Consider the following 12,941-nt stretch of genomic DNA (forward strand, 5'->3'; position numbering starts at 1 on the left):
GGCACAGGGAAGGGTGGGAGCATTAAAGCTAGCAAGACAGCCGAGGATTGAGTTAATTAACCAGAAGCAAATCACTCAACATGGGCCACATGAGGATCGATTTTAGAAATACCTCTTCCCAAAGAGTTCCTCTACAAATTTCCATGGTTACACTGTCCATTGGATAACCCTCACAGTTAGGGTGGTATGATATCAACCTGTGAGGAAAGCAGACTATTCCACTTTATGGATGAGACAACTAATGTCCAGAGTGGTCCCAAGAGTGGGGGAACCAGGATAGAATGTGAAATTTCTAAGATCTGACCTGGTAACGTCTGGTATGTAAAGACACATAACATCTGTATTGTCAGCATGATTATTCACTTGGATTGCTGGGCCAGCAACCTGTCTTCTTTGGGTTTCACCTAATCCCTTTACCTACATTACTAAAACATTTTCTCAGAGTCTGTTTGGCTATCACCCTTTGTGTCAAAGCCCTTTCACATCTGTGCTTGATCTGCCGGCTCACTCGGATCTGTCACCCCTACTGCATTCGTGTTAACCTAAGAGTGTCAGCTGACATCAAGAATCATTTAAAAAAAAAAAAAAAGTTCATCAAACTTTAGCAGATTTAATTCTCTTACTTTTAGTCCCCAACTAATATGTGAGAAAGACACAGCCACTAAAAATTAGCCCCCCAAAACTGAATCAAACCAATGACGAAAGAACACCATACTCATAAACCACCCACCTCCTTCCTTGCCCAGGACCCCAGGATCTTTGACAATTAGGAATGGCATGTGTGAGCAACATGACTCAAAGCAAATGCTACTGATCTGGAGCCCCAAGAAGACAGAGCCCCAGAAGTGATCTTCATCCCCATCTCCACAATGTCTTACAAAAGGATCCCCAAGAACAAGACAAGCTAAAGTTGAGATCAGTGAAAATAAACAAAAGTCATAGAATTTGGGGACTGGGAGAATTTGGGGGTGCCTGTACCCATGATTTTAGAGTAGAAGAAAACTATACTGGTTTGTACGATTATATCAAGAGCATCTAGCATGATGCTTATCACAAAGTTCCGCTCAGTAAGTATCTATTCAGTAAATGGGGAGATGGGTAGAGTGGGTTGAAGTCACATAGGAAGAGATAGATTGAACCAGGATTAAGGGATCTAGAATAATCTCTACCCATATGAATTTTTTAAAATATTAAGAATTGTTGTAATCTGTTTTTTTTTTTTTAATGCATATTAGTTCATTTAATCCTGACAATACCTTCACGTAGATTTTGTTATGTCTGCTTTACCTGAACTTGAGTCCTGGAGGTTGAAGTAACTTGCCCAAAGCCACAAGCTTAGTGAGTGACAGCTCAAATGTGAGCCCAAATTTGTCTGACTTACAAATTTAAGCAAGGATCCACTCCAGCACCTACCTCTCTTGGCAGGAGTCACTGTAGTGGACCTGTTCTCCTGGCCTCAGGGGACCTTCTAGAGTCCCTCCTTGGCTACACACTACAGAGGGAACATCTTTCAAGATTTTCCTAGAAACAGCTAAACTGATCTATAAATTAACTTTGAGAATTCAAACTTCTTTTAAATACATGATTGAATCAGACATATTGGAAAATGGACTTTTAAAATGCTTTTCTTTATGCTTTGTCCAAAGTATTCATTCAGATATAACCAACCAGTCAAATATGAGACACATGCTGAGACACCTACAAAAGAATTGCAGAACTGATGACCCCTGACCCACTAACCAAGACCTCTATCACAATTTCTTAGTAACCAGGGCAGGCTTTCTCCACCTTGAATCCCAAATCATCCCCACAAACATTTCAGGTCTTTTTGAATGAAAGCAGTTCCTTACCGGATAGCCCCATGAGCCATTTCCTGCCTGGAACTTGGAGTAGTAGCTGCTCCGGCTGGTGGTCCCATAGTTATTGTAATTGTCAGTCAAGCCATCGTACATGGAACCTGGAAAGCAAAGGAAGGGGGTTACCACAGGGACGGCAATGATGTTCACCCATCCTCCTCCTAAGGCATCCCCAGCATCCAGATCCAACATGCCCATGGAGGAGTCCAATCTGAGTTCCTAAAGGAGGAGGGTGGGGAATCTCCATCTCCCTCCATAGCAGGGGCCAAAGGGAAGGCCACCATGCTGTCACAAGGAGGACACTGAGAGTTTCGGTTGACTTATTTTGGAGGGTCTAATGGCTCTCCTGCTGCTTTAGGCTGGTTGACACGTACAAGTCAGGATCTGGGCCAGAGGGTCTTGAAGCACTGTGGTTCCAGTCCAGGGAATCATAACTCCGTATTCCACAAAGATCAACTTCTCACTTGGGGAAGGCAGGCAGGATCTCGACATTTCAGGTCCAGAGCCCCAAGGTCAAAGCCACAGAGCAGTGAAGGCTGATGAAAGTCTGATTCTGGTAAGGACTCTGGATTCAAACCTAGGCCCAGCCCCAACAGGTGACCAGGTTACCTTCCTCCCCTTCCTTCATTTCTGAGGCTCTCCAACTGAAGAGTGAGCAGCGATGAACCTCAAAGGACTGGTGAGGATTAATTAATGTTTTCACAGTGCTTGGAGACCCACAAATGACAGGCTCCAGGGGAGGACAGAGTGTCATTAGGGTTATTAGGGGCAAAGTGGCTTTGAATCACAGAAAGCAGAACTGGATTGGGGGTTCCTGGTGGGACCACCCACGCTTCTCCCTTTCACCAGATTGTTGTGGGGGCTCTAAGGGACATCTCCAACTCTGCAGAACTCTCTCATGACTTTACGAACATCATTTCCTTTGCTGAATCTGCCTTCCCTCCTGGATCACAACTATTGAATCTCACTCATCTTTTTAAGCAAGCTCAAGACTCACCTCCTTCAGGAAGTTCATTCTGACCAGCCTCTAGGCACATACTGCCCTGACGTCTGAATCCCTCACTGCCCATTCCCTCAGCTAGACTGGGAGTTCCGTGAGGGGCAAGCCTTGGATCTGTGACCCAGACTTCTAAAGCAGGTCTTGCACCACATTCTTGTTAAATGTGGCCTCTGGGAATGAAGGTAAGAGGGACCTAGCAAGAGCCTCCTGGCAGGGATGTGCACATTTTTTTTCTCTAAAGCCATGGTCACACTCCCCATCTGAAACCCTGTCTCGGGGGAGGAAGGCTGGTTGGTGGTCTCTCCTGGCCTATCTGCCCCTCCTCTTTTGCCAAACCCCACTAAGACTTCAAGAGTTTTCCAGGGGATGGATAGTCTGAGCTAAGAACAGTGGGAATATCAGAGGGGCAGTTTTGGAAAGAGGTTAGCATCCCTTCTTGGGGCCACCTCCTCTCTCCAGTGCCATATGCCCTTACATAGGTCACAGAAGAGGGCACTTCCCCAACTCCCATTCCCCATCATGGGAGCCAACAGACATTAAGGCTGTTGGGCTGTGGCAATCACAACTTGACCTGGGAGGCTAGGGGTGTTGAAATTGATCCCATCTGGCACTTAGGTAAGTGACATGCTTTCTCTGGGCCTTAGCTGCTTCTTCTGTAAAAAGAGGGTGTTGGCTTCTCTGCACCCCAAAGGTCCCATAGAGTGCCAGTGTTCCATGGTTGTATGATTATAATGACACAAGTCCAGTGGCATTTAGAAAGGCTTGACTGCTCCTGAGACCAAGCTCAGCTTTCAAGGAAGAAGAACAGACAGCTAAGACTAACCACTGCCTCCTTTGCCACCTGCCTCAAGGTCCTTCCAGAGGACCCATCCATGAAATCCTCTATATCTTGCCCCGCTACTGAAGGACCTTCCTCTGTGAGCAAGCCCTGGGACTCTGCCATGGCCTGCCTGGCCTTGACTTACTACAAGCCACTTACGATGAAGGAAGCTAGCTACTGACCCTCTACGTAGCTGCTTCTTGGAAAAATTGGAGGAATCTTGTGGGCTCAGTCACCTAGAACTAGCCAGTGTTCACAGGGAAGGGGTACAGCCAGGCACAGAGTCAGGACTCTAGGGAGCTGACAGCCAGGTCTCACAGCCTCCCTTCCATCCAGCCCACTCTTAGCCCTGCTATGGCTTGGCAGTCCAGATCTTTCTGGCTCTCACCTTATGAGAGGTATTTCTCATCAAAGGGCAGGTATGGGTCAGCCAGTTGCTTCCAGATGGAAAATCTGGGGTGGTGACAGACAGAGTTCTCTGGAGCCCCAGGGAAGACTCCTACTTGGAGAGGCATCCCCCAGAGGTTCCCACTGGGGCCTCCGCCCCTGATCAGCCTGATGGGACTTTCCCTCCATGTCATCAGATGAAGCCGCTCCTCCTCCCGCACCCCGCACCTGCTCACTGCCCTTTCACATGCTCTTCTCTGTGTGAAGGTGAGGGGCTCAGCGTGCCATGGAGGGAGGGGTGCACTCGTGGATGTAGAGGCAGGGGTGGGATGCTCTAGAATGCCCAAAGTCAGTGACTCTGATGACAAGAAGTGTGGGCCGTAACTCTTACCTGGTTGGACCAAGGTCCCTGGGCCCCTCCAGGGAATTTTTATCAGCACCCTTCAAGACTTGTCTGCAACTGGGGGCTGCTTGGCTCCCTGTGAGACCAAGACTGCTATCACCAGCCAGCCCTGCCTCTCGGGCAGAAGGCAGCTGCACTTACGGCAGTGGTATCAAAGGAGGGAAGGAGTCCACACACCTGAAGTCACGCCAGCAGTGTGCCAGATAACCGAGGGGTGCAGGTGGCAGGCAAGCTCTGTCTGTAAGAGAGCTACTACACAGAAAGGCCATTATCCCGCTCCTGACCCCAGGGCATCTGACTGGTAAGATGCTCTCTAAAAGCCAAGTCCAACAGCAAGAACATGGGGCTTCTCAACAAGCACAACCATGATCACCCATTTCTCCACTCCGTTCCCCCACTTCTATAGAATGCACTTCTGGGAAGATTTTCCTGACTAGTGATACCTCCATCTCTGTCTCCTGCCTGTACCAGTCTTTACCACCAGGTACTCTGGATACTTTCCAAAGCAAGAATCATATTTCTGCTTTCCTGAGGATCTGGGGCACAGGGCACTGCTAACTGGCTCAAGCTGGCCCTTTTTGTTGACCAACTCTTCTCCCCTGCCCAGCCCTGTGGTGAAGGTCTTCTGATGCTTGGCACCCAGATGTTCAACTTCTCTGTTCAATGCCAAATGGGATCAGGGTCTCTGAATTCTATTCAACTGGGCCCTCTACCCAAAGAGGTCTCCGATGGGTGGCATAAAATGGGGCAAGACAGGAGCTGTGTGCGGTTTCAGACAACCAAAGCCACCTCCTGGAGGAGGATTCTTGGTTGCAGAGGAGGTAAAGGGAGATGATCCTAACACCCAGTTCACCCCACAGAATCACCCCCGTCCTCTCAGTCAATCATCTGCCTTCCCACTATTCTCTCCAAACAGGCGGATTGACCATGAGCAAAAAAATGGCAGGTTCACAGTGAAGCTGGCATCTGGCTCAACTTCACATTGTCCTCAAAAGACATCTGCCCACCCACCCATAGGATCCCAAGGTCAACACACAATTACCTCTAAGCATCTATAGCGTTCCCTAACATACCAGCAATTGGAGTTGGTTTGCCCACACCGCTTGTCTCATTTTATGCCAATGTGAAATTTCAATGTGCAAAACCAAGTCAGAAAATCTACCACTTGGATGATCAATCTCTGCATGCAGCTTCCCCTGGGTGCCTTGGACAATGGTTGGCTGAAACCCAAGCTTTCTTACCTACAAACTCTTTGAAAATGGAGGCAGCTCCCTGTTAGGATAAATGGAATTCTCTCTCTCCCATGGGGACATGCAATCCATTGCAGGGTGACTCATCCTCTTCTACCCCCAGGCTTTCGGGTAGGTCCCACCCACTGCACCTGAAACATTCTTTCTCTCCTTCTCAGCCAATCCCTCTCCTTGTAGTCAAAACCTTGCACAAAAATCAGCTAGGAAAGGTGACCCCACCCAGCCCTGAGTACTCCCAGCCCTCCAGTCTAACCACTGCTGTCCTTATTCTGTGTGTCCCTCAGGGCGTGGTGTATACCATCTCTCTCTGTGTGTGCCTTCTGTAGCCTTCTTCCAGAACACAGGGTCTGGGTGTCCCAATTCAAGCTGGGATAATCAATGTCAACTAGATCCATCTTTCTACATCCCAGAACCAGCTTCTACACAGAGGAACTCTCAGGACACTGGCCTACATGACCAACAGGGAGTCCCCAGGGGAAGAAGGTACCTGGAAGCCCTTCTGCTCTCCACTTGCCCAAAATCTATCCCCTTTGCTGAGCAAGAGGACTTGTCACAGGTCAGCCTCTCTGGAGGTTTATCTCTGCTGCTTCTGTCTCCCATATGAAGCTGAGGTCTCTTCTGGCTCCTTCTGCATTGGAGTCAAACCCACCTATCACTCAGCATTAAGAGTTTGAGAAAGAAGCCCACTGCTTTGAGCATTGAAAATGCCTTTAGTTCATTCCCTGAAATCTCTTCCACTCATTCTGTCCAGGTCTAGGCCCATAGCAAGGGGACTTTAAATGAGGTAACAAGGATTAGATACTTCCAAGACAACATCCCTTAGAGATGTTTAGCAGTGAGCACTGTGTGGGCTGTGTGAGCAAGACAGATCGCACGTCTCAAGGGGTCAGTGGCCAGCCAGCCATCTCCTGGACCTCTGCCTGGTTCCTGGGAGCACTAAGGACTGCCTTTCCCACTCTGGAGCTTCCAGGAGCCTGAGGAGGGCGAGGAGTTCAGAACGACCTTACCAGGACTCTGGTGTGGTTCTTGGCCTTTTCCTGGGCACATGTACAGAACAGAAATGCCGAAACAAATTGGGCTGCTGTGACCTGGGTGCTCTCTCCTCACCCTTACCAGTGCACGTGATTCCCCAGGGCTCTGCTGGGACGTGCCAAGCCCAATTCTGTTGGAATCTGCGACTCTTTCTGATAATCCAAGCATGGCCACCACCAAACCCAAGGACTAGGTGGAGCGTGGGAGCATCCTGTGGGGACAGGCCTGCCATAGAGGCAGGGCAGTAGGTGAGAATGGGCAAGAGCAGGAATGGGACTTGGCTACCTAGCCAGGGTCCAGAGCAAAACCCATCACCAGCAACTACTATATTAGATGTGTGTGTGTTTGCACACGCACATGCGGGTAAGAGAGAGAGAGGTGTACCTGTCAGGGTACTGGTGATCCTTTGCACTGGTTCAGCCGTGAGCGAAGGAAGGGAACTACAACCATGGTTCCTGACTTTTGCCACAAAACAGAATCAGCTGGGAGTTTAAGTCAGAACCTCTGAGAACCAGACCCAGGCTTTTGCATTTTTTAAAATTCCCAGGTAATTCCAATGTGTAACCAAGTATGAGAACAGTGAATTAGAACTTTATTTTTGGATATTAGGATGTTTGCAAGAGGGACCCAAGGAGCACTGTGCCTTGAGGGAAGGAGCCTTTCGGCAGGCAGTTTGGGCAAAGGGTTTGCAGAGTCCAGAAGTTATAAAATCTGCTTCCAAAGAGCGTTGCCATCACAAAGCTCTTCTGACATGATCTAAGCCAACCTCTGACAGTTGCAGAGACTCAGAGAGAGGCAGTGACTTGTCTAGCACTGAACACCAGCCAGCGGCAGAGGCCAGGCTGGGCTCCTGCCGCAATACAAGCTGCAAGGTGTGTGTGCACACGTGTATGAGCAGGTGTGTGTGTGTGTGTGTGCGTGTGCGTGTGTGTGTGTGGGCCTGCATCTGTGTGTACCCATGTATGTGCGTGCATAGCAAGGGTATTATACATGTGGGGCGTGCATGTTCAACATATGTATGTGCATGTGTGCTGTGTACATGTGTGGGTATACATGTGTACATATCTATAGAAGTGTCTACATGTGTGGGTGTGTGTATTCATATGTGCTTGTGTATACGTGTGTGTATACAGTGGTGTGTGTGCATGCATCCTTGTGTCTATGTGTTTGTGTGTCTACATGCAAGTTTGGAGTGTATGCAAAACATGTGCTGTGTTATGTGTGGCCCAGACCTATACAGAACTCTGAATAGATATCTATCTAATAATATTGTCCATTTCTTTTCATTCAAACATCATACACCTTTTCAGAAGTCGCATCCTGTCACAGAAGTACTTTTCAGATTTTTACACCTAAGACAATGGGCATATTGGTACATATAATTTGGCATGTGGGAAAGGAATTCAGATTTTTAAAAATTCTCTGCCAATGAGTTTAGCACAGGATGGGATCCATGGAAACAAACAGCGATTGCCTCCAAACACCAGGGAATACTCGGCATTTTTGCATGTGTTGTAACAGGCCAGCAGAAATTCTGACTAAAACCCCAACTTCAAGCCAAGATACATGGTAAAGAAACAAGAATTAGTTCATTTGAAGTTTAATTAGCATGTTTTGCCACTGAAACAAGCTAAAGCATAAATACCCTTTATCATCTTTCATCTCAGCTTGGGTCCTGAGAAAACAACCCCAGAGTGACGCCCAGCCATGGCCTATGGTCAGGTAAGGGCAACTTTCAAGAAAGTAGAATGAGCAGAACCTTCCTTGGGCAGAGGTTCATGCTGAGACACAGCCCAACACAAACACAAGAAGCCACCAGAGGCGGGGGTTCCCAGGGCGCTCCTTCACCGTGTTCCTGTGGAGCTGGCTCAAGGCCGCCCCCTAGGAGCCTGAATGGATGCAAGCGGCATGGAGGGCAAACCAGACACCTCCTCAATAGTGTTGCTCCAACCAGATCACTGAGCAGAGGGTAATGGAGACTGCATTGTAGGTGGGAAATGGTACTTCTGAGGAGGGGAGGAGAACTAAGGCCCAGCACTGAAACGAACAATCCCATATGTCTAAGAGGCCGCACAGAGCAGGCCAATAGTGCTGGAGGTGCTGATTTCTCTGGAGGAAGTGGTATGGAAAGGAAGCTCCTGTGGAATTTTGCTTGTGATGTGCGTTCCTGGTGGTGGGGATGTTTGACTTCGGATCAAATGAGATTTGGGTGAAGCTTTAGAAACAGATTCCCAGTGAAGCTGTGATTCCTCTCAGCCTGGATAGCCAGGCCCAGCCCTTTATTCTCACTGGATAGCTCCTTATCAACCTTAAGTTGGGGGTCCTTTCCCAACTTAGGGAGGGCAAGATTCCCTAGCAAAGACCTTTGGTTGAGCAGTCTCATCCCATGTCTCCCTCGGTTTCCTCTTATTCTTCACACATCTGGAAAGAAAAGTGCCTGATACCCTGACCTGAAAGCATGAGGAGTGGGTAATATCTGGGGGCCAGTTCTAGATGGGTAGGCAGGTCAGAGCAACCTCTTTCTGCAGGTCTTCAGCTACAGAGACCCCCTTGTCCCTCCCAGGGGGACTTTGTGACCAGAGTGAGATGCCCACCTAGTTTGCTGAGTTTCAGGGAACACGTGGGTGGAGATGGGCATTTGGTGCCAGGCTCTTTCCACAGAGGTCCTTCTCCTGGGCCTCAGGGCACACTCCCCACTCACTGACAGGACAGAAAAGAACCCTAGTGACAGGGCTCTGAGGAAGAGCTGTTCTATCACTGGGCCCATGGGTAGCCATTTCCTGACTGTCCCTCTCCAGGGACAAGGAGCAGTGGCCACTTTGCCAGTCAACCAGTGAGGTGAGGCCGGTCTTCACTAGCGTGGAAGTTCCTAACTCGGGGGACCCTGGATAGGACTCAGGAGGCCAAAGAAGATCAAAGACCCCAGAGAAACGGACTCTTTGGTTTTGGAGAAGACCGCAGGAGAATTTAAGCCTATCCGGGTGGCAGGGTCCTTCCACTGCTGCCAGCTCGTCCCGAGAGAGAAAGCAGGCTCCTGGCACAGAGACCAACACAAGAAAGACAAGCATCAGGGCAACCATGGAGCAAATAAGAAACGCTTGGGCGTTTCTGATGGAGAGGACAGAGAAATCTGATGAAAACAAAGCCAGACAAACCAGAAACACCAGCTCCAAGTAGCCCAACAGCCTTTTCCAGCTAGGATGACGATGGAGAAACTGGCCCCCAATGGGAACCTCCCCAGAGGCTGAGGGTAGAGGAGACACGCCCACAGGGTCAGTCCCTGGAGTTTCTGGATAGGTGTGCATTAGCCATCAGGATCAACTCCTTAGGTCTCAGAATTGAGACCCATCAGATGGAGGTTGCCCACAAAGACCAAAAACTAAGGCATTCCATGATGACAGATGCACAGCTAATGTTCCCATGGTGGGGGAGACCTGTCTTTGGGGCACCAGGAGCCAGTTTGAGATTTTTTTGGAGTTTTGGGCCAGGAGCTGAGACTGAGTGGAATGGTGTGGGGATGGGACAGGCAAGTCTTCTGCAGAGAAGAGTAGGTAGACTTGAGTTGTACCCTGGCTGTGGCCAGAAATGGTGGCACTTTCTCATTCTAAAACCTACTTTCAAAAGAGGCTAGTGAGTAGTTAGCAGGGCACTAAATAAAAGGGAAGTGGGGCAGGTGAGTGGAAATCTGGCAGAAGAGTCAGGAGTGAAATAAGGGCAAAGGGCGCAGGGAGCAGAAAAGCTTTTACCTGTCATAGCCACGCTCCTTGTCTTTACCTCTACTCTGGGGCCACTCAGGAGTGGAGGAGTGAGAGACCAGAAGCTAGAGGTAGGGCGTTTGGGCTCGTGTATGTGTCTGGTGGGAGAATAGGCAGGGGTCTACCTCTTGCCTCCTTCTGCCTCAGTCCTGCCTCTGGCTGTCCTAGGACTGGACTTAATAAGGAAGCCCTGGCTGCCCTGGGTTTATTTGCAGTATACAGAGTCTTTACTAGCATTTTATTAAATTTAGCTCAATAAAAGACAAAGAAACAGTAAACAAGGTTTGCTAACACGTGGACTTCTTACTGGGAATCACTCATATTAAGGTATTTGATCTCAAAATCCTCACCCACCAGTCCCCCTTGTCAGGTATTGTTTCTTCCTTCCTGTTCTTTTCTCCTGGTTTCCTCCGGTCAGGGACCTTGTCACTCACGGAGGCTGGGAACCGAGCTTAGAAAAGAGTCATTGCCAGCCTCGCTGAGGTCTTTTTGGGTCTAGGAGGATTCACAATCCTGCCACTGTCATTCCATACTCTTCCCATAAGACGCTTGTTTCTACTTAAGCTGGGTGGGGTAGGGAAAATTCGGTGGGAAAGGGGGTTTCTGCATTAGTGATTGTAGAAACAAGGGTGTCCCAGCCCTGTGGGGTGGTGCAGCCCTGTAATCCCAGTGACTGGGAAGGCTGAGGCAGGAGGATCACAAGTTCAAAATCCAGCCTCAGCAACTTAGCAAAGCCCCAAGCAACTTAGCAAGACCCTGTCTCAAAATAAAATAAAAATAAAAATAAAATGGGCTGGGAATGTGGTTCCACCTATAAGCCCTGCTGGGTTCCATCTCTGATTCAAAGAAAGAAAAAAGAAGAAAAGAAAAGAAAAGAAAACAACAGCTCAGACCACTTTCCTAGCTTACTGACCCTGGGATGGCATTTCAACCAGATTTTCCTCTTCCTGGTGCGAGGCTCCCGCTAGAATGCTGGGAGTTCCAAGACCCTGTCCTGGTTCCTATGTTACCTCCCGCCCCGAAGCAGCTCCCCCAGGCCCGCACTCGGATCTCAGTGATTTTTCCAGCCGAGGTCGCCGCCACGCACCAGCCCCACCAAGAGCAGGATCTCACTTAATCTGAACACGGGGTGCCAACCGCAGGCTGAAGGCGCAGAGGATCGCGAAGCCCAGAAGGGTAATGGATGTGGGGAAGTGGCCACAAGCCTCGGGGAGCGCTGGGGCGGCGAACCACACAGCAGGGCAAGACAGAATGCCAGGCTGGTCCCCGGAGCAAGAACGGGAAGAAGAGACCCGTCCAGATCCAGGCATGGGAGTATGGAGAAGGGCTCCTGACGCGCTGGAGACTCCCTCGGGCTCCCGGCCTGCTGGACAGATGCTCCTGGCTATTTCCCCCAGGGAGCTACCCAGCCTTGCCCACTAGGGCGCCACTGAGCTCTTGAACCGGCTAGCCAGTGGCCGGTCGCGGTTCCACCCTGCCAGGAGCTTCGCTCCCACTTGGCGGAGACCCTGCCTGGAGCCCGCAGCCTCTCGGTTCCCGCCGCCCGATCAAGACACCAGGGAGGTGTGCACGGGCCGCGCACGCGCCAGGCCTTTACCTCGGTTGGAGTGGCTCAGGGTGGACGACTGGGAAGACTTGGATTTCTGCCGCTTGACGGTCATCATCACTTGCTCCTGCACGCGCTGCCTGCCCGATGTACCCGTCTTCATCTTTTGATCCGACGGCAAAGCCAGCGTGGAGTTGTCCTGGTCCTGGAAGCATTCGTACGCTAGGGCTGTCTTGAGCGGTGAGTGGTTCATGGTGGCAGAAGGCGAGGGCCGGGACCTGGAGAGCAGAGGCGCGGGCGAGGTGCGGTGCAGAGGCTGGCGGAGCGTGCTCTGGTCGCTCTCAGCGGCTCCCTATGGCCATAGAGTGAGTGGTCCGCGTGAGGGCTCCCGGCAGCTGCTCCTGGCGCCTCCACCCTGGCTCGTCCGTCTCCAGGCACTGGCAGGGCCCGCCCTCGGTCAGACAGGATATACCACCCCTGCCCTGCACCACCCACTCCACTGGGCTGCGCGCCGCCAGGCTCAGACGCCCAGCTGCAGGGCACTGCTGCTGCGGAGTGAGCGCTCTTGGGGGCAGGGCTGCTCCCCTGTGTGGGATGCTGTCAAGTTCCTGCTCGCTCCTCCTTTCTCTCCCCCACAACGTGAGGCCCCGAGGAGACGCCCCTCTGTTCTGCTCCTGCTGGCTCATGGAGAAAGTATGTGCTCAGCCTAGGAACAGAGGAGACCTCTCTCTAGGAAAAAGGGAGCCTCTTTGCCCAGGCCCCCCACCCTAAGAGCCTGGTGCCAATCTCCCTCTGCTCTGAAGTCACGCCAGAGAGCAGCCCTGTCCCTGGGGGCTCCTGGGTGCTTATGGCAGAGGAAGCACAGTTCCAGCCCAAAGGGGCTGCTGCGTCT

The 12,941-nt window shown here is 50.6% G+C and overlaps 1 protein-coding gene across 2 annotated transcripts in view; it reads right to left on the minus strand.

Annotated features, from left to right (window-relative positions):
- Pkp1 (plakophilin 1) overlaps nucleotides 1-12,546 on the minus strand; it is a 46,812-nt gene extending 34,266 nt beyond the window's left edge. Inside the window, exons 1-2 of one of the 2 annotated variants that reach the window (XM_047521200.1) lie at nucleotides 12,101-12,546; nucleotides 1,851-1,957 (exon numbers count right to left, since the gene is read on the minus strand). In XM_047521200.1, coding sequence (XP_047377156.1) covers nucleotides 1,851-1,957; nucleotides 12,101-12,302 — 309 coding nt within the window. In that variant the 5' untranslated portion in view covers nucleotides 12,303-12,546. The remainder of the gene's footprint in view (nucleotides 1-1,850; nucleotides 1,958-12,100) is intronic. The other variant, XM_047521199.1, reaches the window with a different exon arrangement.
- Nucleotides 12,547-12,941: the final 395 nt, after the last annotated feature.

The sequence above is a fragment of the Sciurus carolinensis genome, chromosome 12 (genome assembly GCF_902686445.1).
Source record: "Sciurus carolinensis chromosome 12, mSciCar1.2, whole genome shotgun sequence".
NCBI classification, from domain to species: domain Eukaryota; kingdom Metazoa; phylum Chordata; class Mammalia; order Rodentia; family Sciuridae; genus Sciurus; species Sciurus carolinensis.